The 23621-nt window shown below is 41.9% G+C and overlaps 7 protein-coding genes across 10 annotated transcripts; 2 read left to right on the top strand and 5 right to left on the bottom strand.

Moving 5' to 3' along the window:
* The first annotated feature begins 303 nt into the window (after positions 1-303).
* On the top strand, positions 304-6517 carry LOC110841942 (bone morphogenetic protein 1). The gene is made up of 11 exons (XM_022087646.2): positions 304-2000; positions 2077-2144; positions 2223-2263; positions 2384-2911; positions 3139-3657; positions 3883-3920; positions 4029-4223; positions 4313-4457; positions 4539-4650; positions 4782-5730; positions 5797-6517. The coding sequence occupies exons 1-11, from the start codon at positions 1290-1292 to the stop codon at positions 5935-5937; spliced, it is 3447 nt and encodes a 1148-aa protein (XP_021943338.1). The 5' UTR covers positions 304-1289; the 3' UTR covers positions 5938-6517.
* Positions 6263-7787, bottom strand: LOC110841946 (fatty acid hydroxylase domain-containing protein 2). Its single transcript, XM_022087649.2, has 4 exons — positions 7436-7787; positions 7097-7362; positions 6751-6969; positions 6263-6681 (listed from the first exon to the last, which is right to left on the bottom strand). The coding sequence occupies exons 1-4, from the start codon at positions 7643-7645 to the stop codon at positions 6546-6548; spliced, it is 831 nt and encodes a 276-aa protein (XP_021943341.1). The 5' UTR covers positions 7646-7787; the 3' UTR covers positions 6263-6545.
* Positions 7788-9818: 2031 nt separating this feature from the next.
* Positions 9819-10454, bottom strand: LOC110841590 (larval/pupal cuticle protein H1C). Its single transcript, XM_022087277.2, has 2 exons — positions 10315-10454; positions 9819-10208 (listed from the first exon to the last, which is right to left on the bottom strand). The coding sequence occupies exons 1-2, from the start codon at positions 10321-10323 to the stop codon at positions 9969-9971; spliced, it is 249 nt and encodes an 82-aa protein (XP_021942969.1). The 5' UTR covers positions 10324-10454; the 3' UTR covers positions 9819-9968.
* Positions 10455-10540: 86 nt separating this feature from the next.
* Positions 10541-13749, bottom strand: LOC110844897 (endothelial lipase-like). Of its 2 annotated transcripts, XR_004835541.1 has the most exons (9): positions 13363-13749; positions 13105-13288; positions 12832-13016; positions 12599-12732; positions 12336-12501; positions 12132-12257; positions 11804-12047; positions 10748-11721; positions 10541-10681 (listed from the first exon to the last, which is right to left on the bottom strand). XR_004835541.1 is itself a non-coding variant. In XM_035854895.1 (8 exons), the coding sequence occupies exons 1-8, from the start codon at positions 13577-13579 to the stop codon at positions 11688-11690; spliced, it is 1290 nt and encodes a 429-aa protein (XP_035710788.1). In that variant the 5' UTR covers positions 13580-13749; the 3' UTR covers positions 10590-11687. The 2 variants fall into 2 exon arrangements, 1 of the variants encoding a protein (XP_035710788.1); XM_035854895.1 differs by having other exon boundaries at positions 10590-11721.
* A 129-nt stretch (positions 13750-13878) lies between these two features.
* On the bottom strand, positions 13879-15415 carry LOC110859944 (39S ribosomal protein L15, mitochondrial). 2 transcript variants are annotated; one of them, XM_035854906.1, is made up of 6 exons: positions 15279-15415; positions 15050-15179; positions 14828-14982; positions 14570-14735; positions 14270-14499; positions 13879-14193 (listed from the first exon to the last, which is right to left on the bottom strand). In XM_035854906.1, the coding sequence occupies exons 2-6, from the start codon at positions 15149-15151 to the stop codon at positions 13962-13964; spliced, it is 885 nt and encodes a 294-aa protein (XP_035710799.1). In that variant the 5' UTR covers positions 15152-15179; positions 15279-15415; the 3' UTR covers positions 13879-13961. The 2 variants fall into 2 exon arrangements, with proteins under 2 accessions (XP_035710799.1, XP_021964680.1); XM_022108988.2 differs by having other exon boundaries at positions 15050-15364.
* Positions 15416-15474: 59 nt separating this feature from the next.
* Positions 15475-21667, top strand: LOC110850739 (exportin-2). The gene is made up of 14 exons (XM_022098276.2): positions 15475-15710; positions 15806-15960; positions 16065-16514; positions 16611-16703; positions 16792-16866; positions 16933-17025; positions 17117-17246; positions 17320-17673; positions 17761-17959; positions 18062-18165; positions 18251-18708; positions 18814-19229; positions 19302-19465; positions 21201-21667. The coding sequence occupies exons 1-14, from the start codon at positions 15626-15628 to the stop codon at positions 21356-21358; spliced, it is 2934 nt and encodes a 977-aa protein (XP_021953968.1). The 5' UTR covers positions 15475-15625; the 3' UTR covers positions 21359-21667.
* On the bottom strand, positions 21561-23607 carry LOC110850747 (endonuclease G, mitochondrial). 2 transcript variants are annotated; one of them, XR_002548005.2, is made up of 8 exons: positions 23085-23607; positions 22837-23004; positions 22716-22763; positions 22534-22635; positions 22398-22465; positions 22280-22298; positions 22010-22187; positions 21561-21890 (listed from the first exon to the last, which is right to left on the bottom strand). XR_002548005.2 is itself a non-coding variant. In XM_022098289.2 (8 exons), the coding sequence occupies exons 1-8, from the start codon at positions 23289-23291 to the stop codon at positions 21795-21797; spliced, it is 912 nt and encodes a 303-aa protein (XP_021953981.1). In that variant the 5' UTR covers positions 23292-23602; the 3' UTR covers positions 21561-21794. The 2 variants fall into 2 exon arrangements, 1 of the variants encoding a protein (XP_021953981.1); XM_022098289.2 differs by having other exon boundaries at positions 22372-22465; positions 23085-23602.
* Positions 23608-23621: the final 14 nt, after the last annotated feature.

Consider the following 23621-nt stretch of genomic DNA (forward strand, 5'->3'; position numbering starts at 1 on the left):
TCAAGGGGATGAGGGCAACACTCTATTTCGGGGTTGTGCATTGGACCCAGATGATGATTGTGCAGGAAAGAAAAGAGTAGTAGTAGTAAGCGTGGAACATTATTCAGAGTTTGGTCTCGTAATACATTCTGGTGAGAATAAAAATATTTTGCCAGTGTGACCATCAAGTCAAGTTATCTTGTTCTGAACCCAGTTTTGCCTAAAGAATAAGTGATTATAAAAAGATTGAATTGTTTCAACACAGTGTAAAGTTGGCGTGTGTCACCACAGTGAATGACATGACAGTTCTAGTTCTTCAGTCTGCTATGGATCTTGCATCTCATCATCATTATCCTGAGAACATCCTCCCTCTCGATGCATCCTAATAATTTATGTGCCCAATCTATGTGGTCTCTGAGAGGAGGAGTGTTTCATCGGCCCGTGCCTTTGTTAAGGAAGAGATGAGAGAGGGGGTGATGTGTTGATGATGCACTTTTGTATCCAGGGCAAGCAGAATATGGATTTGATCACTACTGGCATAACCACCACTTGAGCTGTATTTGACTGGACAAGAACAAGAACTGTCAGAATACGGAGCAGAAGAGATTAAAAAGATACATAAGCCGCTGTGCTGGTTAATATTATTATTTGCTTTGATGCTGGAGAAGAGGGGATTATTATTTGTGAAGGAGATTCCAGCAACGACTGCAACTGCTGAATCTATATATATATTATGTATAAGCTCATCCATAGTTAATCGTAATTAGGAGAGAGGCTGAAAAGAGCAGGGTTCAACTCATAAGCACAAACTCATGATCGTCACCACATTATTCCATTCCACATCCTTCATCATAATTCATCAGGAGTCTCGAGAGTCTCCATCAAACAGATGCAGCAGAAGCAGAAGCAGTGTAATACTGAATAATACGCGATCATGGAATATCTTCTACTCATGACATGAGCTTTGACGACTTCATCGTCAGCCGTGAAGCCGCAGTCATAGAATTTCCACATGCAAACACAACCAGGACATCAGCTCAGCGACTACATCAGCAACAACAACTTTCCAAGGTCTATGCAAAGGCAAACCCTCGACGAGACTCCACTCGCCATTTCCCCAGTCGTCACTCGGTCACTTGGTCCACCTCGTCCACACCCACCTTCCCACCCATCATCTAGTCATCGTCGTCGTCCACACTCCTCATGGGGACTCGGCGCAAACCTTCGGATACAAATCAGTGAGTGAGTTAGTGATAGTGAGTTCGTTGCTGGAAGTGAGGAGTGAAAGTGGTGAAAGGTGCAGGGTGACGATGACGAGGAGCGTAGGTGGCAGAGGTGGCCGAGGACCAGCTACAACTAGGACGCCTCTTCTTCTCGTTGTGGGGCTTATCCTTATTGCTTTAAATTTTACGTTTCTCACCTGCAGCGGGGACAGTGTTCCCAGTGGAGGTGGAAACACAAGGAACAATAGTGACTGGACTACAAGAAGGAGGAAAAGTGGTTGGACTGTTGCTCAGCTCATGACGACCACCTTTCCCCACGCGTCTTCCAATGACTCTGATCTGTACATTTGCAAGCTTCTAGTTGGAGGTGGTGGTGGCGAGAGTCCTCGGAATGCAAAGGTGATGAACAGGGTTGTCGGATCTTCGTTGTCTTCGTCAGAGATGATTTTCGAGGAGGACATTATCCTGCCCATGAGTTCACCCACAACAGCAGCACCTCCCAGTACAGACGTCCCTAAGAACAGGGGAAGGAGGGGAAGGGGCCGGATTATTCGAAAGGGAAGAGCAGCCACTGCAAGAAGGGAGAGAATCTGGGACTTTGGTGTTATACCGTATGAAATTGACGGTAATTTTAGTGGTTCTCATAAAACCCTCTTCAAACAAGCCATGCGTCACTGGGAGAATAACACCTGTGTCAAGTTCGTGGAGAGGACGGAAGAGCATCCCAACTACATTGTCTTCACGGAAAAGGCGTGCGGATGTTGCAGTTTTGTGGGGAAGAGAGGCAATGGTCCCCAGGTGAGTGCATGAGACTCGAATGCTTTTATATTTATTTATATAATGTATTTGTAACATGTACAATATACTTTTCCAGGCCATCAGTATAGGAAAAAACTGTGACAAGTTTGGAATCGTGGTGCACGAATTGGGTCATGCCGTTGGGTTTGTTTTAACAAATCTTGATAATAATTATTCAATAATTATTGATTTTTTTCTATTCATTCTATATATTTGCAACAGGTTTTGGCATGAGCACACTCGACCAGACCGAGATGATCATGGTATGTAACTAACTATGACTGTCTCTTTGACTTTGTCTCAAATTAGACTTAATCACAGTCAGTTGGGTATATTCTCTTAGTATAATTTGAGTTATCTAAACTATTAGCATCCTTTTATAGTGGTCATCATTCGCGAAAACATCATGACGGGACAAGAGTACAACTTTAACAAGTTGACAGGCGAGGAGGTTAACTCTTTAGGAGAAAATTATGACTTTGACTCAATAATGCACTACGCCCGCAACACCTTTTCGAGATCCACCTTCCTCGACACGATCCTCCCACGAGAGGACCCCAACTCGAGACATCGACCAGAGATTGGGCAGAGGATTCGACTCTCTTCCGGTGACATTGCGCAGGCCAATCGCCTTTACAAATGTCCCGCGTGTGGGAGGACGCTCCAAGAACCGACGGGAGCACTTGCCTCACCCTTCCATCCCGGACTTCGCGATAACTCGCTGGAGGCAAATGGCAACAATGGATCGGCTCAGAGTAGCAGCAATAACCATACTGCTCACATTATTAGCACCACTTCCCTCATGAACAGCGGTACTGCCAGCAACCATGAGGGTGTCGTTGGCGAAAAATGCGAGTGGCGGATCGTTGCAACTCATGGGGAGACAATCATTCTCAACATTTCCGATTTTGGTAATAGAAATTATGAATTATTCATCATTAATAAACACAAAACAAGCTTCTAAGTAAAGAAGTTTTTATCATGTCTGTAATACTAAATAGTATGGTACTTACAAAATTGACCTAGTATACATACATACGTACCGTAAATTGAAAACCACATATAATATGAAATCTCGTAAATTATTTGTTCGGTTTAGGCGATGATTTTAAAATTTTGCTATTGTTACCCCAATCAGACCTCCCATATTCAGACGGATGCAAATATGATTACTTGGAGATACGAGATGGCTACTGGCACAAGTCCCCACTTTTGGGTCGCTTTTGTGGATCCAATCTTAAGTTCGAGGGTCCCATTTTGTCTTCTGGAGCAAGGATGTTGCTCACCTACACCACGACAAAGCCAGTCTCGTCCTACCGTGGATTTTCTGCTTCGTACGAAGCAATTTGTGGGGGTGACCTCATGGATGAGGCTGGAGCATTAGAATCACCCAACTTTCCCGACGAATACCTGCCCTCCAAAGAGTGCATTTGGAGAATCTCGGTCCCAGACGGCTATCAAGTTGCTTTATCCTTCCATTCCTTTGAAATTGAGAACCATGAAAATTGTGTCTACGACTTTCTCGAAATTCGTGATGGGCTGACTGCCAATTCCACCCTGTTGGGGACATATTGTGGATACTACCCACCCTCCCCACTAACTTCCTCCTCCAACAGCCTCTGGGTGAGATTCGTGTCTGATGGGAGCGTGCAAAAAGGTAAAGTTATTTTGGAATTATTTTTTACTGGCATGAAAATTTATTTCGAATTTCAGAAAACAAAACGACTACAATTATTCTAAACGATTATTTTTGGCTTTTTGTTTCATTACGAAATTAAAGTTATGAAGTGGTAATTCATGAAGGAAAGTGTCAAGTTGAGCGAGAATGACAGTCAAATGGCTTCCTAGATGGATTTCTGAATCTATGACTGTTGATTTGCAGGTGGATTCTCAGCCTCCTATCTAAAAGAACTGGATGAGGTAATACTCTAGATAATCAGTGCTTATCCTATACGCTCAGTCAGCTTAATGCATTTTTATCATCGTAATTCTTAATTATTTTGTCAAACCCTGTTCTCTGTGTAACAGTGTGCCCGTGGACTTGATGATTGTGAACACACGTGTAAAAACACAATCGGTTCGTACACGTGTGGATGTAAGTTTGGCTTTGAGCTCCACTCCAACGGAAAGGAGTGTGAAGACGCGTGCGGAGGTTTATTGGAGGAGTCAAATGGAACCCTGACGTCCCCTTCCTTCCCAAATCTCTACCCCTCCAACAAGCAGGTAGTGAAAGCAAGAGAAAGTTGTTTTGTGTGACCAACTTGCCAATGAATATTGTACAATATAACAATAATGAATATTAAATGTTACAGTGCGCGTGGGAGCTGTCAGCACCTCCGGGAAATCGCATCACCCTTAACTTTACCCACTTTGACTTGGAAGGGAACAATCAAGAGTGCGACTATGACTCGGTGGAGGTGTACTCAAAACTTGGGGCGGACGAGTTGAAACGCCACGGTGAATATCCCTATATCCTTAATAGAACGCCATTATTATTCAAAAATTATAATACCGATCGTGTTTTAACATCGGAAACAGGGACATTTTGTGGGACTAAGCCCCCGCCCATGATCTCCTCCGAAGGCTCTTCCCTCCGTATCGTCTTCACCTCTGACAACTCTGTCCAAAAGAGTGGGTTCGCTCTAGTCTGGTGATTTTTAATTAATTTATATCATGATATATTGGTCACTAATTTTCACAATTACATATTCTTATGCTATGCAATTATGTTTATATGTACATATTTATAACGTATGGCTTTATGTATATTTTGTTCTTCAGGATTACGGACCAAGACGAGTGTGCCGTAGAGAATGGGGGCTGTGCTCACATTTGCAGAAACACAGTTGGTTCCTATGCATGTCTTTGTCACAATGGGTTCACCCTCCACGAGAACGGCCATGATTGCAAAGAAGGGGGTTGCAAGTTTGAACTGACGAATCCACCCACACCCTCAATGGGCATTGGTGGCGTCATGGGAAATGAGCTAGAGTCGCCCAACTACCCTGAACCATACCCGGGCAAGAAGGAGTGCATTTGGATCATCACGACGGTTCCAGGACATCGGGTGAAACTCGTGTTTGACGAGTTTGACGTGGAGCCACAGCAAGACTGTAGCTACGATGCCCTATGGGCTTACGACGGAGCCAATTCGGACGCCCCACTACTGGGTAGATTTTGTGGTTCAAAGATACCACACCCACTCATCTCCAGTGGGAACGTATTGAGTGCGCTGTTCAAGTCTGACGGTAGTGTACATCGACGGGGATTCCACGGGCGGCACTACTCACTCTGCGGTGGTCTTCTCTTTGCCGTAGTGGGTGAGGATCAAGGGGGGATGATTTACTCGCATGCCTCCTACGGGGACTCGACCTATGGCGACAACGAGGATTGCGAGTGGATCATTGAGCTGGATTCCGGTAACTATGATGACGATGGAGGAGGGGGCGATGCTGACGGCGGTGGTGGCGGCGGCGGCGGCGGTGGGGGAGGACGGCTTTCTTCATCTTCATCTGGAGGACCCAGCTACATAATCCAGCTCACGTTCCTCTCCTTCGAGGTGGAGGACGAGAACGACTGTGCATTCGACTTTGTGGAGATGTATGAGGGCGACGACCCGGGAGGAGCAGGAACGAAAAGTTTGGGAAGGTTTTGTGGAAACAGAATCCCTCCTCCCATTTCGTCCGAAGAGAACGGGTCACTTCTCCTGAGGTTCAAGTCGGACGACACGGTGAATAATTCGACCTAATAATATCATCCAACCTCATTACTTATTTATCAGTACTGTATGTTTCAGGTGAACGGCAAGGGATTTTCAGCCATGTATCGCGCCGTGGAAGCGGGTTCGCCATCATCTAAACAAATACCACCACAAACGCCAATACAGACAGTGCAGTCATTAGTATCCAGGAGTAATAACATTACGAAAGCTACTTAACCGCACCCTTCCATCTAATTAATTAGCAATGTAATTACCATCCACCCACCCACGCACCCAACCTACCAAAACTAAAGCATTTCCATTACCTCTTCTATCTACCTCTCTGACCCGGTATATAAATATATAAATATATATTTCCAACAGCCACTACTACTCGCAGTCAGTCATTTTATCATGCGACTTCAATCCGATTTTGTATGCAGCCGTTATAGTGTTTTTTCAAATTCCATTCCAAATACACAACAATGTTGATAAATATTGCTAATTAACACTTATTATTATTTCAATTAGGAGTATTCTGAATTTGTGAGTAGAATTACGATGAGTTTGTGATGTATAACTTTTATATTTGAAACTGTCGTGTACATTTCATTTGTACATGTACAACTGACCTGCTGTATAATAATAATAATAATGTACTCGTAATGTGTTCTCGTAATGTCCAAGTCGGGTTTTGTTACATAATTTGTGTGTTTGTCGAAGCTTGCGTTGTTGTGTGCCATTGATTATTTCGAATAAATTATTACAGGATATATCGCTGATAATGCAATGATAGTGTATAATAAAGAAGAAATAGGAAAAAAACTTTGTTTGTGGCCTGATTATTAAGGGATTGCGACTTTGATTGGGGTTGTGGTCCACGTGCGGCGATGTCTTAGGAACTGCTTTGAGCTTCGGAAAAGCCCGTCCGTCTCGTGAAGCCAATCCATCAACCCAGTCACTCCATAGTTGACGTTGAATCTACATCAATATTAAACCAGTACAGATTACTGAACATGCCATGCACACAAATGTAAAGTGTTATAGTACTTGAGGTGATGAAAGTCATGAAATTCTGGGGACTTAAAAAACGGAAGGTGAAATCCAGAGTGAACGGTGAGCGTCTCAATGGAGGCGTACACAGTATACGCCCAGAGGATGATGGTGTGGCTCTGCAACAACCCTGGGCCTAAAGCAATCGGAACGACGTTGCTAAAAATATGCTCTAGGGGGTGGCAATATGCTGCTGCAATCGCCACGGGAGAGGTCCTTTCAAATAATCCACCAAAGATTAATTATTACGATACATACTTATGTAAGGTGGGTACTGTCTGGCTGGGCACCATATTTATTCAGGAATGGGTATATCAATGTAAGAGTATGGCTGAGTATGTACCAGGTGTGGTGCTGTTTATGGATCCACTTGTAAATGAGTGGGTGGTGAAGGAGTCGATGGGAGTAGTAGAAAGTGACCTCTCGAACTAGTTGACAAAAGGCGAGGGAGGCGACACAGACAAAGAGACTCGGAGTCTCTGCCGCGATTAGAGCAGGAAGGCGACCCTTGCTCTGATCAAGGTAAAAGTTGCCCATGAGCAGGAAAAGTATGATCCCTTGATTGCGGAGGATTACCCAGAGCAAGTCGTAAAACTGGGCCTTGGAAATCTGCATACACGGTCAAACAACAAGTCAATATTACAGAAATTGAATATTTAAATATTAGAAACGGGAGTCTCACGGGGTAGCTCTTGACGTTCTCCTGTACTCGATATTTCAGCATCCACTCAGGTTTCCCAGTGAGGTCGACGATGGTGAACAAGCCTCCCAACCCCCAGTAGATGAGCATCGAGATGATGAAAGAGCCCCAAACTCGGATGGTAAAGGCATCGCCCCCACTCACCCCCAGAACCCAGCCCCACCCACTCGACAACCACGACGAAGGGTCCATGTTCAAACAATTCCAGTCACCAGGTTTAAACAACAGAGAGTTTAAAGTACAGTCACGTACTCAGGGCACGTATTTACTAAATAGAGTCGTCCACTTCAGAGCACATGATGCAACTCTTAATTTGCATAACATAACAGTCATTATTTATTATCAGCTGGACTTTATTACTTATTTGGTATCTGGACTTTAAACCGGACAACAAAAAATCCAAGTCTATCAATGACATGCAGTTGAACCACTTCACAACATTCATTCTATGTAATTACGCTGTGTAATTCATAATTAGGGAGTTTGCATGAATGTTTCCGTGGACCCTGAACGTGACGTAGAACCGTAGATTTTGAAACTACGTCGACGTTGCGTTGTGACAGTTTGCAAATTGACGTCCGTGTCGTAAACCGTAACGTAAAAATGCATCTTTTTTATACGTTGCACGGTTACGGAATTATAGTTTGCAATTCCACAAATAAATAAATACGTAATTATGTTTTCTATTCTTCCAATTTTTACTTTACAATTTTTAGTTGTGAATTATTTTAGAATTATCAACAAAAGTTTTTGTTTAAATTTCAAAACCCTTCCCAGCATTAACTTGACGGAGATAAGCAACCTGGGGGCGGTTGCACCAGACACTTTGCACCCCACACTTTTCATTTTTAAGCTTTTTTTAAAGATTGTATTTCACCAAATCCGAGTTGCATTTAGAAAATTAGTTCAACTAATTAATTTCAACAATTTCAGTCCTTCTTCCACATCTTTCTAATTACTAATTAATGCCAATTATAAAATCGTTAACCAAAGTCCTTGGATTAGTTTATCTTAATTAATATTAATAAATTCATCTGCAAAATGCACCGATTTTACTCTCCGTTTTGTCCGTTTCGGATGCAAATATTGCAAATTTCATACTAGTTAAATTTTTGATCGATTGATACTTTGTTAGAAATCTGTAAGAATAGGTGCGTTAGGAGACCTCCATTGTTAGTCAATCTAACACTGAGGAGGTGTGAGGTGGTTATCGCCAATTTATCCAGGGGTTTTCCAAAATGCGAATGTTTACGCCAGTTACAGAATTTGAAAAAATCAGAATTTTTCAAAACGCTGCCACTTTTCGAATTTGAACAAACATAATTTTTGATAAGAAGTACTATAAAAATTCATTTTATAAAATTTTAAATATTTTCATGCTATTTCTAAGTTTTTTTTAAAACGCAAAACCGTTAATTTTTTGAAAATTATAAGTTTTTTAAATGGGTTTTTTATAATTTCAGACTAATTCTGAGCACAAACTGTGTATAATTTTTGAAATCGGGTTAAAATTCGAAAGTGACAGCGTTTTGACAAATTCTTATTTTCGCCAATTTTTTTAAATTCCGCTACGGGCGAAAACATGCGCATTCTAAAAAAACGCATAAATATGGGTCGGCATATTTCTGAGCGTGACAATTTAAAATTACTCCTGTCAAAATCGGAAATAAACACGTAACACCTCCTCATTGTAAGTAAATTCAAGCAATAAATAACTAATTATGCAAATAGTGAGGAGATAAAGTCAAATTATTATTCTTAATTGTCATAGTATTGCTCCTAACATATTAAAACATTCGAAAGAAAGCTGTTAAAATATTTGTTTAAGGTTAAGGAATTATTTTGTATATGTATTTATGCTATTATTTGAACCAATTTTGTAGAAATTGTTGAGTCCGTAGAACGTCCGTGAAAATTAGTTTTTCACGTTGATTTTTAAACGTAGCGACAGAGAAAACATCGTAAATACGTGAAAAATTACGGATGTCTTACTACGGGTCACGTTGCGTGTTTTTATGCAAACTGTCGCCCTCCGCAACGTGAAGACGTGAAAAATTTCCGTGAAAAGCTACGGAATCACGTTGCTACGTCACGGAAATTATTTACGGAAGTATACATGCAAACTCCCTAATATATTGGTCATATATACGTATTTAGCGTATGTCTGTTGGAAATATTGGTCATAATTGCAGACAACTCAAAGCATCCTTACACAGAGATATTTTATTATTACTGATGTGACATGCAATTTCTTACCCCTTCGACTCGCCCATCAAGTTCATTCGATATGTTAACCGTAGTGGGTGCGTCTCATAGATCTGTTCTATGCATAATATGCATTATATGAAAACGATTTAGACCAGAATTTGTGATTGGGTGGGTATAGGCTGACTGATTTTATTTTTTTCAAATTTTGGACTATGAATTGTCTTCAGATTGGTAGTATGATTTACAAAAAGGTAAAAAAGGCTCGTCCAATTCGGACTCGTTGATTGAGCATGGTGGCATTCGAAGCTTAACCGTGGTAGACAATTGGTGCGGCTCCGTGGAAGGTTCGGGTGTGGACAACGGCTGGGGCAGCGACGACGGCGTGGTGTGCGGCGTAAGCGATGGGGGCAGGGTGAGCAATCGCCAAGGGTGCGGCTCGGAGGACGGGGGCAGCGGCCACGATGGGGGCGGTGTGCACGACGGCGGGTGTAGCCAAAAGTCCGGCGTTGGCAACAGCCAAGGTGGCGAAGAGAGCAAGAGCGACGAACTAAGAAAGAAGGAAAATATTAAAATGTAGGGATTAATATTTCTGAGTTTGAGGGTTTTCTGCGTGGGTGGGGTTGCAATTTGGTACAATCGAATAGCTGACTTACGGAGTTCATGGTGAAGCGGAGTTGGTGTTTGGAGTTGATGAGTTGTAGTTGAGTGAGAATGAAGTTGATTGTTGGTATGAAGTCCAGTGAATCTGTGAACCCCTTTTATATCGCAGTCTCCAAGATAATGATTCCAATATGCCAACAATGATCATCTTGCAATAATATAATGATTGTGGTAAAAAAAACACTCTCAACGAGCGTCTCCACACTAGAGCTGGACGTAGGATCGTATTAAGTCTGCAATCTCATGCCAATTCCCATGCAACACACTTCCTACACTTATTCTGCTTCTTGCTCATCATCATCAGTTAGAGTCGGGGTGCAAAAAACTCGTGTTTCTTTGTTACCAATTGTTGAAGGCAGTCTGTTTTTTAGAGTTGAAAAGTCAGGAATTAGCGTAATGTGTAAGATCTGATATGAGATTAATTACCTGGTGGATCGTATGCGGAATTGCTGGATAGTTTTAATCACTTAACCAGTTTGGCCAATTCTGAGCAAGAATAAAGGCACAAAAACCGTTTCGAATTGAGAATGACATGCAACTCTAGAGCCTATTTTTATACTTGGAGAGTTGATACATATGAAGGGAGGTGTCTTGTAGATGGGTGTGGTGTGTGGGAGGAGGGTGAGGCTACAGTCTGAGGGACCCATATATGAGCCATACGTATTTCATGACATTGCCAAATTATGGGGAACGTGCATTAGAAATTAGAATGAACTGTGCGTACTAGTAAGTGTAGGCTGTACATATGTGTACATGTTGCATTGCTAATTTCCTGGTGTATGTAAAACTACGCTTGCGAGTGTATTCCAGTTACAGGTTTCAAGGTGAGATTTGCTCTCTGATCACAAGAAATGCGATGTGACTGACTGAGGATGAGAGAGTCTCAACTTCCCTGTCTCACTCAACTGGACTGATGTTCGCATGTGCTCAAACAATACGTATGCTTTGATGACCAAAGAATTTTCACATAGGTAATTATTTCAGCAATAGCGTTTATACGTTGTTATTATTATCATCTGCTTGTAACTCACGTTTTGAGAACTATTTTGATAATCTCACATTGCCTCACTGCAACTTGTATTGTTTCATATAGGTAATCTCTTTTAGCAACTGAAGCCAAAGCGTGATGGCGATAGGTCTGGACAATATATATTATTTTATCTCAATGTTTGTTTTGACGTAAGTTGGCCTATGAAATTTAAGATTTGCTCCAACTTGTCTCGTTTTTGGTTTAGGTCGCTAAATAAAAGTTTCTTCCTTGTTTTATCAACGATAAACTTTAATCGCGTTGCTTTCTCATGATTCAATAGTTTTTATTTATAATAGTTAATATTAGTCGTCAATGATATCATAGGCTGGAGTCAGTTCAATGTGCATGAAGATAGTATTTTCCACGAGCCCTTGAACAACAACCCCAAAAATCATAGTCTTCTCAGCAATTAACACATTATCATGATGACCTTTGTACCGTTGACAGCATACCTGATTTCACAATGCTCCCCCATCCAGGCTCGATTCTCTTTGAGAGCACAGTTGCAGCCTCCACTGGAAAAAGTGACCCAGTCTCGACACTTGCACCCCGCCTGCGGAGCTTTCAGCGAGGAGATGAAGTAGTCGATGGCTTTCATGTGGTGACACCCGCTCCTCCGCGGCACACCCCATTCTCGCAACAGGCTCAACTCGCAGCCTGGCTGCTTGTGGCCGCCATTCGGATAAAAATCTGCGCCTTCACGAATAATAATGAGCATTTGCACATTTCAATCAATTTAATACCTGAGTTTTTATTATAAATTTCGACTAGATTACACACTTCCGCTGCTTAAAGGGGACCCAAACTCGCCTTTGATGAGCTGACCCATATTTGTATGAATCACGTCAACGAAGGCCGCATCGCTAGAGTCGAGACGATGACTGAGCGGCATTTCGGATGGGAAGCCTGTTGGGTGAGGTTGTGCAGCAATTAAAATATACAACTAGTTATCTCGTTATTTTATAGACTAGGGTCATGCCATACCTGGTCCAGCAGGGTCAAGCCCGCTGATACGACCCACAAGTTCCTCCGAGTTAGTGGAGGTGACGATAAAGTGACCCGAAATTGCTGCCACGTGTGCTCCCAGACTGAATCCGACCAAGTGGACATCGGCGAAGGATGGGATGAAGCCAGCCAGACGGAGAAACATCAGCACATGGATAGAATTAATTTCATTATATAAATTTTTCTCGAAAAATAAAACATTTCATTTTTATACTGTTGAATCAATACATATTGACAATTACCAGAAACTCGCCCACCCTCCGACCCACCTTCTCGGCGTACAGGACAGAGTTGAAATACAGAAATTCACGAGATAACGCGGACCAGTCCACAACCACAATGTTAGCGGGACGACTTCCATACCAGTCTAGATACGCTTTTCAATTGCCCAAAGGAAAATTTAAAACACTTGATATCAGTTACAATTACCAACGAATCCATAAATCTCGGAAATAATTAGCAAACAATTAGTTACCATCTTTGAGCGGTCCGGGAAAGTCTTTGGAGGCGATGCTCATGCTCCAGCCATGAATCAGAACTTTAACTGGGTTGCCAGTGTGGAAGGATGACGCGTTGACACTGGCGATGTCATTCACAAAGAGTTCTTCAGGTAATCCCTCCTCGCTTCCTCTCCCCTCCTCCCCAGATTCATCCCCACTGCTATTTAGAAAGCCAAATAAAAGAACAATACGAGTTCGATACGATACGATATGCAAAAACTGATGATTCGACATGCAAGTTTAAATACCTCTTATCCACCCCACCACCTCCTCCGGCATTGCTCTCAGCACCCCCACCCGGACTGCTGCCCACGACCACTGGGCTGGGACTCGTGTAGAGGTAGAAGCGAACGTTGTTGACATCCTTGTCTGAGAAGGGAAGAGAAGGAAGCATGGCTCCAAGCTCGAGATCCTCAATTCTCGCCATCGTCTCTACGTGAAAAGAATACGGATTAAAATCCCCCACGTTACTTCATTGGACCTTCAACGAAAATCAGCGCACTCACCGCTCAAATAGTTATGGAGGGAGATTTTGGAGGAGGAGGAGGAGCTCAGCTCATCCTGATTTCCACGCCAGGCTCGCCTCATGGGAGGAGGGAGGAGTGGAAATCCAGGCAGAAGAGAGAGTGGTATGGGCAACGTCGCCCAACACCACGAAGGCCCTCCAACCACAACCCCCCACAAACCCAATGTCAACCAAGTCAGCCTAATCGACCGCCTCATAATTAATTGGCAAGAATCACGCAATACAAGCTGATGGCAACTTTGAATTCTAACGTGCGAATGTGTGTAAGCAAGCTACTAGGAACAAAGTTTAGTTTAAAATGTGGGTGAAGATCCCGTTGTTTTGCATTACATAAATCATGAGCAAAGCCGGAGGAAATGCATTTCCGTCGCAAGAAACCTGATTCCCAAGCATGCAGATTTGTATTATATGATGTGTACTCGGTGCAATTTGTGGTGTATCATTTCTCGGACTACATTTTCATAGCGAGAGAAAAAATGTTCACATGCACAGATGATATTGCTTATTGCAGTTACTTATTTATTCGTATAATTGACTAACAAGATCATCTGGTTCTTTAAACACTTAATGATTAAACGATTATGAGTTGTAGTACTGACGAAGGGTTGGATCCTTTGGTTTAAGTATGCATCGATCCTTCAAGCTTACAACCCAGCCCGGTTCTAAGCCAAAGAACACTTGGCGGGGGTCCTTCCTGAGAAGAAGCATTTTTCGTTCTGGGTCCTCCTCTATATTGGGCAAGTCGTAGCCATACTTTTGAGCGAGGACGAGTCGTTCTTCTGCCACACGGTCTGGGTCAGCCAAGTAGCCTCTGCAACAATCATTGTAATGTAATCCCAATCAAAAGGATTTAGCAAAGTGCTTAGCAATTAGAAATATCAGTGTACCGGAATTGTGGGCTTGTGTAGAAGGCGATAGCATCTTCTGGTGGAGACAACCTCTTTGGGATAGGCAATCCTCGTTGGAAGAATTTAATGGGATCTCGGGCTGCAATACAACTTTCTCTATCATAGTAGGCAGTGGTTATGACCCCTCCTGCTTTCTCCACAGCAGCTATCACTGGCTCTGTAACCCACTGCACCTCAATGTTTACTTTGGCCTCAAACTTGTCCATTCCCTACAAATACCAGTTTAAGTTATTTTAACTTTCATGTGTAGACCCATGTATAGAAGAACATGTGGTTGACCTCATCCGTCAAATGGAAGCCCCAATGTTTCTCTAGTGGATCGAACGTGAAAATACTAGTGGCGCAAATTGCAGTGAGGTCGATGGGCTTAGATCCATCTAGTCGTTGCGTATCGATGAGAAGTTGAAGTTGACCCAGGCTGATTGGAGGATACTGGCGACGGAGACTGCAAAATAACAGAAAAAACGAACAAGTAGTTACTTAAAGTCCAGTTAAAACGGAACGGCATGATAGAAAAGTAAGAGAGAATAAACTCACTGGTGTCCAGCGTAGTAAAATTCTCTTGACGTTCTCAGGTAAAATGGGACTTGTCCACCCTCCCAGCCTAACCGTGGGTATGACATTCTTTGATATGAACCTTTGTGCGGACCCCGGTGTCTTCTCCCACCGTGCTGACCACGTCCACGAACATACTGTCGAGAAAAAGTGTAAACAATTAGGTAGGGTCTTTTTATATTCTTTGAACTACTGCATGCTTACGTGGTCAGCTTTCTGGAGTTCTCCTTTTAAGTTGGCGAGGGAGACACGAGGGAGGTTCCGGATGGCGGCCAGAGCCCAGTCAGTTCCGCTTCGAAGGGACATCCTCGCGATAACGTGAGACAAGCAAAAACTAACAAATAATAGTGAACAACAATCTTGTCTATTTCGCTTTCAACTTTGGCCTTTGGAAACTGAAGAATGAATTCTGAGGATGAGTGATTGTTTAAACCTGTTAATTGAACTGGTTAATGACCTCTGTGTTGTAATTAATTTCTATTTTAATTAATCTTTAGTAACTTTTATTTGTCAAAACCGGCATAACCAAGTAAATAACCATCGAGCAACCCACACACTGCTTGTCTCAGCAACATGCAACAAGACCGAAATTAGGCGGTGAATGCAGCTTGAGTGCGAACGTCGTTCACATTTCACTATCGCGAATCGACGTTATTTTCTTCCGGCTAATAAAAAAACAATTGAAATTGTTCTTTTCGTGGTAACAGTGACAGAATTTTGGAGAAGACCCACTAAATTAGCAGTTCATCTCGATACAATCGTCTCCAACTTTTCACCGAAATGGAGAACAAGGAGCAGGCCCTTCAGCATCTTGCAACTTACATCGCCCAGACCCTCAGTCCCGACCCGGCGGTTCGGAAACCAGGTAATTGTCTTTTTGGTGATGTTTGTATAATTATTCTGCATCGTATATAATATAGTATACACTATTTACTACAAATATTTGCAATTTTTATATAGCCGAAAAGCATTTGGAGTCCGTGGAAGGGAATCTAAACTATCCACTCCTCCTCCTCCACCTGGTTAACACTCAAGCCAGCGGTGGTTCTGATCCAGCTATTCCTATCGCTGCAGCAATTGCGTTCAAGAACTTTGTTCGTCGAAATTGGTCACCTGTAAGTAAATAAGTCGAGCGCCATCACACAATCTAGAATGAGATGGCTATAGATTCAAATAATATGTAATTTGAATGTTCTTTGTTTCAATGCTTATTTTATAGGATGAAGATGCTCCCAACAAGATTCACGCAACGGACCGTGAAGCTATCAAGGCACAAATTGTTGAGCTGATGCTCAAGTCTCCTGAAGCAATTCAACGCCAATTAAGTGATGCAATCTCTGCCATTGGGCGGTATGACTTTCCACAGCAGTGGTCAAGCCTTATGCCCACTCTCGTAGCGAAATTAGGAGGGACAGATGACTTTCACGTTATCAACGGAGTGCTGCAAACTTGCCATTCGCTATTTAAAAGATACCGACATGAATTCAAATCGGACAAACTTTGGAGTGAAATCAAGCTGGTTTTGGATTCTTTTGCGGCTCCTCTCACCCAGCTTTTTACAACGCTGATGGGCTTAGCGAAACAACACGAAGGGAACAAAGCGGCTATCACTATAATTTACAGCTCCATTCTCCTCGTCGCCAAAATATTCTACTCGCTCAACAGCCAGGTGATTTAATAAAAATGTCTTCATACATTTTGCCGACATCATCGAATTATAATAGAATACACTTTTAATACTAACTGATCTTGTTAATGTTTTCAGGAGATTCCAGAATTTTTTGAAGACAACATAAAAGTCTGGATGCCTAATTTTCACATTCTCCTTACTACGGATAATCCTCTTTTAAAGACAGGGGTAGGTCAATGGAGCAAACGTATAAAGAGGGACAAACCAGAAGGATGTGTTCGGGACTGTTTAGAATTTGTTATGTTTGTTATTACAGGAGGATGAAGAGGCGGGGCTACTGGAGCAGTTGCGGTCTCAGATTTGCGACAATGTTGGAATGTATGCTCGGAAGGTGCTAACAATGTTAATATATTTCATTAAGCAACACATTTTAAAATGTTCTATTTATGCTTGAAAGTATGATGAAGAGTTTGAGGAATTTCTACCTATTTTCGTCACTGATATTTGGGGTCTTCTGGTCACGACCGGAGCTCAGACAAAGTACGACATGGTATGTAACTGTTTAATATGAACTTGAGCTAACCAACAAAAGCAAACAAACGTATATTGCTAATATGTTAAACTTGTGTTATTTTTTCCAGCTGGTCAGTAATGCAATTGGATTTCTGGCACTGGTAGCTGAAAAGGATCGCAACAAGGCACTATTTAACAATCCGGAAACAATGAGTGGAATTTGCCAAAAAGTGATTGTGCCCAACATGGAATTTAGAGGTGAGTTTCTCTCAGTACTATTACGTTTCGTAGTTTAACTGACCCGTTATTTGGTATAAAATGTAAAATGTAGATGCAGACGAAGAACTGTTTGAAGATAATCCGGAAGAGTACATTCGTCGTGATATTGAAGGATCTGATGTGGATACGAGGCGAAGAGCTGTATGCGATCTGGTGCGAGCCCTCTCCAAGAACTTTGAGTCTGAAATGACTAGTATTTTTGGAGCATATGTTCAAGAAATGTTGGTCAAGTATGGGCAGAATGCAAGCCAGGCTTGGAAGAGTAAGGACGCGGCCATCTATTTGGTCACTTCCATCGTAGCAAAGGGACAGACAGAAAAGGATGGTGTCACTAAGACCAACTCGCTTGTCAGTGTCGTCGACTTTTATAACGCGCACATTCTTTCAGAGCTTCTAAATCCGGATGGTGAGTTGAGAGAGCATGAAAATTCTATCAAGAAAATACGAAAAAATAAAGATGACGTACTAACTAATTTAATTTTACGTGTCTTAGTTAATCAGATCCCAGTTCTTAAGGCGGATTCTATAAAGTATCTCATGATCTTCCGGAACCAACTTCCACCCCAAACGATGAAAGAAGGGATTTCTCACTTGGTCCGCTTCCTTGGTGCGGAGAGTACTGTGGTGAACTCGTACGCTGCGAGTGCCATTGAGAAACTTCTTCTCCTCAAGCAGGCAGATAACAGTCCCCTGTACGCTCACCACATATTACATAGCTATATTATTATAACAGTTGATTTACATGGCTAATTCGATACAAAGATTTGATAATTATCTCCTCTATTACTGAATAGGATCCAGACTGGAGATTTGGCTCCGGTAGGAGCGACACTCATCTCTGGTCTTTTCAGTGTCTTGTCCAAACCCACCTCAAAAGAAAATGAATATGTCATGAAAGGTAGGCTTCTATAATATACTACTACTGCATATACCATACCATCACATCAGGGCCTTTACATATATGCAATTTTCAATTTTCTCAGCCATCATGCGGTCCACATCTGCTCTGGGAGATGGTGCAGCTCCTTTCATGGGCGTCATGTTACCCAAGCTCTTGGAAATATTAGTAGGAGCAGCGAGAAACCCAAGCAAACCTCACTTTAACCACTACATGTTTGAAACCTTGTGTCTCTCGATTCGTATCCTGTGTCGGAAGAACCCTGCGGCCGTGGAACAGTTTGAAGTTCATCTCTTCCCAATCTTTCAAGGGATCCTCCAAGGAGACGTAGTTGAATTCATTCCCTACGTCTTTCAAGTCCTGGCACTAATGTTGGATTATCATCCAGCGGGGAGTGGAGTTACTGAGCCCTACATGTTCCTATTCCCCTGTCTTCTGGCTCCTCCACTGTGGGAAAAGAATGCAAACATCCCTCCATTGGTGCAACTACTGAAAATTTATGTCAAGAAGGGAGTCGCCCAAATAGTAGCGTCTGATAAATTGGTTAGTAGTATAATGTAGTATAAAATTTTCTCGTTGGATGGAATACACCTCTAATTCTGTTTCTTGTAGCGTTTATTTTTCATGAAAACATTTTTTTCTTGCCAGGGTGCAATGCTGGGAGTGTTTCAAAAGTTGATTGCCTCCAAGTCCAACGACCACGAAGGATTCAATCTTATTCGATGTTTGGTAGACAATTTACCACCTACAGCGATGGAGCAGTACCTCAAATCCATATTTCTCCTCCTTTTCCAACGTTTGACGTCCTCTAAGACGGTCAAGTTTGTTAAGTGCCTCCTGGTTTACTTTGCCACGTACATTAACCGGTATGGAGCAGAGTCCTTCATCGCGATGATTGACAGCATTGAGCCTAACTTTATGGCCAAAGTTTTGGATCGTTTATTCATCGCAGAGATGCAGAAAATCGGCGTGCCTTTAGAAAAGAGGATTGTCGGGGTGGGGGTTACCAAGTTGTTGTGCGAGTGCCCGCAATCTATGTTGACGGGTCAATATGCTATGTATTGGTGAGTGCTGCTGCTGTTGACATTACACTACATTCGTTATTAATTAATATATGCTTCTAAACTTCTCTTCAGGCCTCCACTTCTTCAAGCCATCATCCAGATGTTTGAGTGTCCTGAGGATGTGAGCATACCAGACGATGAAGGTCATTTTGCTGAACTAGAAGAGATCTCCAGCTACCAGGCTAATTATTCCAAGCTCAACTTTGGAGGAATTCCACCGGACGATCCGACGAAAGGTAGGGAATATCAAGGAAATATAGAATATATGCTATTTACAGCACCAGGGCATAAATTTAAACCCACCCGTATGCTGCGCGCCCCGATAACTCAAGCTTATCAGTAGATTTTATTCAGCCATCGGGTTTAGGTTTATGTTGTACAGAATTTAACTGGCTTTCCAACGGTACTACATTTGGTTATGAAAAAACTAACGGGTATGCGTAATTAATCATACCAGAAAAAAACACAAAAAAATTAGCTGCAAAAGTTTAAACCCGCTTCTTATTAAAAATTGCTTCATGACGAAGGGGGGTTAAGGCATGGGTTTAACAATTATTTACATTCATCCTAGGTACTCTACTTGCAGAAAAAGCTAAAAAATGGGAAAAAATCGGGAGTTGACCATTGCGATTACAAATCATTGTAAATCTCTTCGAGCGAGACCTGGGGCACATAAAAATTACTGCTACTACCAAATTTAACAAAAATTCAATTAAAACAATGATTAGGAAATAGAACAATATAGTTACTGTACCAAATAATCCTAAATCGGGACGGCCAACAGTCAAATCTAAGCGAATTGACTCAAATATTGTTCCAAAGGCAATCCAAAATCGTGGGATGGCACTCCAGAATTTGACCTCCGACAGCAAGGGGCATTGTGAGATCCAAATTAGCGCATGAATTGTAAAGAGGAGACCCCATGGACCAAGTCCCAAGTGACGATGAGTTCGAAAAAAAATGTGCCTACCTGTGAAAAGCTTAACCCGAAGCCTGAAATGGGCTAATGAGCATTTTGGATAAACCACCCAAAACTGGATCAAAGTATCATGGTCGGAAAAAATAAAACTTGGTATTTTAGTGAATTAGGGGGTAAATAATGTTTGGGGGAGACCTGTAGAAGGTCTTAAAAAGCAACGACTTGTACGCAACGTGCAATACATTCATTTTCCAGATTCAAGACATTTCAGAATGCTCATTAGCCCATTTCAGGCTTCGGGTTAAGCTTTTCACAGGTAGGCACATTTTTTTTCGAACTCATCGTCGCTTGGGACTTGGTCCATGGGGTCTCCTCTTTACAATTCATGCGCTAATTTGGATCTCACAATGCCCCTTGCTGTCGGAGGTCAAATTCTGGAGTGCCATCCCACGATTTTGGATTGCCTTTGGAACAATATTTGAGTCAATTCGCTTAGATTTGACTGTTGGCCGTCCCGATTTAGGATTACTTGGCACAGTAGCTATATTTTTCTATTTTCTAATCATTGTTTTAATTGAATTTTTGTTAAATTTGGTAATAGCACTAATTTTTATGTGCCCCAGGTCTCGCTCGCGGAGATTTACAATAATATGTTATCGTAATGGTCAACTCCCAATTTTTTCCCATTTTTTAGCTTTTTCTGCAAGTAGAGTACCTAGGATGAATGTAAATAATTGTTAAACCCATGCCTTAACCCCCTTTCGTCATGAAGCAATTTTTAATAAGAAGCGGGTTTAAACTTTTGCAGCTAATTTTTTTGTGTTTTTTTCTGGTATGATCAATTACGCATACCCGTTAGTTTTTTCATAACCAAATGTAGTACCGTTGGAAAGCCAGTTAAATTCTGTACAACATAAACCTAAACCCGATGGCTGAATAAAATCTACTGATAAGCTTGAGCTATCGGGGCGCGCAGCATACGGGTGGGTTTAAATTTATGCCCTGGTGCTGTATGTGTGTAATTCAATTCTTGCTATTTTTGATGCATTTAGAATCTATTCCGGACCCCAAAATATTTTTGGCCTCGAGTTTGTCTAAATTGTCTGTGGGTAATCCTGGCAAGGTGGCCCCACTCGTCGCGTCGATTGCACAAGAAGCTCAGAATTTTTTGGTAAAGTACGCTTCTGTTGCGAATGTACAAATCGTCTAATTTCTTCATCAAACTTTGCATATATTCCGTATTTTAAAATCGTTTGTTGTAATTACTCCAATCTTAACCTGGTATCATTTTTTAAGATCTTACTATTTAATGAAGAGTAAGATTTATTGTATAACGAATAAAATTGCAAGGTGTGTACCCATAGACTGCGGGTATGACACAGTAGGCGAGTTCAATATTGTGTGTGATGATCTTAAATGTAAAGTCTTCTTTATTACTGACACGTATACTGTATGAACGGAGTCATATATTTGTGAGTACGCACATTTGTAAGTTAAATAAAATTCATTAAATTGATTACGTGGAAAGGAACTTTTTTTTTCATTTTGAACGTCACATAGTCTATAAAATTTTGCTTATGGGCATAAAGGCATAGGAAATTTATTGACATGCATGGCAGTATTTAAAAACGTAAGTTGACCTATCATCAACTCCTCCGTCCGTTAATCTGTCGAAATCCACCTTTGGGTACCCTATCGAAAAAGAGGAGTCCTGCAGCTCTTTCTACTGCATCCAGGGGTACCTGCAACACGCCACACAACAAGAAGTAATACCCAGATTAATTAGTCTATCTGTTATTATGATGTATAGGTAATAATTGGTGAGACTATTACGCAAATTGATAATTGTATATGATTTTACCCTGAAAGCTTCGAGCGGTGCCTTGTCATCGATGGGAGCATTGGGCATAATGTAAGCTTCCAAGTCCAATTCTCCTCGTCCTTCTCCAACCACCACCTTAAAAAAGTGCGAAGGGACTGCTACATTGTTCTTCCCTATTACACGATATTTGACCCAATAGTGGCCACCCTCTCCACGCCTGCAAACAATAATCACCACAAATCACAAAAAATGTATTATAATAAAAATGGACAAAGAAAGAGTGTTGTGTTGGACGAAGACGTCACTTACTGCGGAAGGTAAAGAGGTCCTGTTATGATCATAGATAAATGAACTAAACAATTTTTAAAACGCTTCTATTGTGAGGGTGGTGAATTTTTTACCTGTGATCACCCAAACGTTGTCGTACCTTTTCGTCAATCCACGTACATATTTCTCGAGTCTATTCCAAGCGTCCCGATTAAAGCCTTTGCCCACCTGGAAGATTGTACAAACAAATGAAAGCGATCTGCTAGTGCATGAACGTTAGTTGAGAGCTGACATACTTGAGGGGCCATGTTGGAGAGGGCAAACGTTTCCTCCACCAAGGATTGGGAGAGGCGGTGATTACCCGCGGCAGCGAGGTGACCCCGATCCAACCCTGAACCCTATAACCAGTTGTAATCGAAGCTACAATAATACTTGGCGAGTATTATGCTAGGTAGGTCGCGGATAGAACTAACAGTACCTTGTAGTCTGTATTGGTACTTCGAAAGTATGGATGGATGGAGGTGTCCTATATAGGAAAGCCAATATAATTCTTATTGATATTACACGATAACAACCTACATTTCTATTGAATAAGATACCTCGTGGAATTCACACTTTGCCCGATCCACTCCTGGGTTGAATTTGACGGAGGATGATGTAAGGTGCTCGGCGACCCAGTGGGGAACCCGATTCCTGCGATCATAACTGACCACAAAATCGTTAAAAGAGCGAACGTTATCCATTCCAGGAAAACCCCACTTCATTATCTAGATAAAAATTTCCTCGATATATTTAATATATGACGTCTAATAGACGTCATACATAATCAATATTTTTCATTGGGTACCTGCGAGACACGACTTGGTGATGTTTTTGATGTGCCTTCCGACAACCATGTTGGTTCTTCTCCTTTGGAGGAAGAAGGGTCGAGCGGAGTTGCGGCAAAGTGTCCCCAGTCCTCTCCTCGACTTCTTTCTGATATGAGCAGGCCTCCGCCGAATCCAACCAGGCCAGCGCCTGCCAAACCACACAAGCGTCGAGCCAAGGTCCCCATCCTCTGACGAACCTTAGACCTTGCGACCTTAGTTCAGCCGACTTAGTAATGTGGCAATTTTAAGTGTTTTTAACACTACTAAATTGTAAAATATGAGGGAGAACTAGAGATGTTAATGTGAATGAGGGGATGTCATGTACGCTAACGTTTAGTTTTATGGTTAGTAATTTATAATTGCAAACTAAGTGAAGAAGGAGGTTTGCGTTTGACCGAAAACCAATTAAACCAAACGAAAGTATGGAATTATCGATGCCGATCTGATGAAGCCCAAACTTCCCGTTCCCGATGTCGGCTACTGAAAGTGAAAGTGCTTCAAGCTGAGATATGAAA

Source organism: Folsomia candida, unplaced genomic scaffold (assembly GCF_002217175.1).
Source record: "Folsomia candida strain VU population unplaced genomic scaffold, ASM221717v1 Fcan01_Sc001, whole genome shotgun sequence".
In the NCBI taxonomy this organism is placed as follows: domain Eukaryota; kingdom Metazoa; phylum Arthropoda; class Collembola; order Entomobryomorpha; family Isotomidae; genus Folsomia; species Folsomia candida.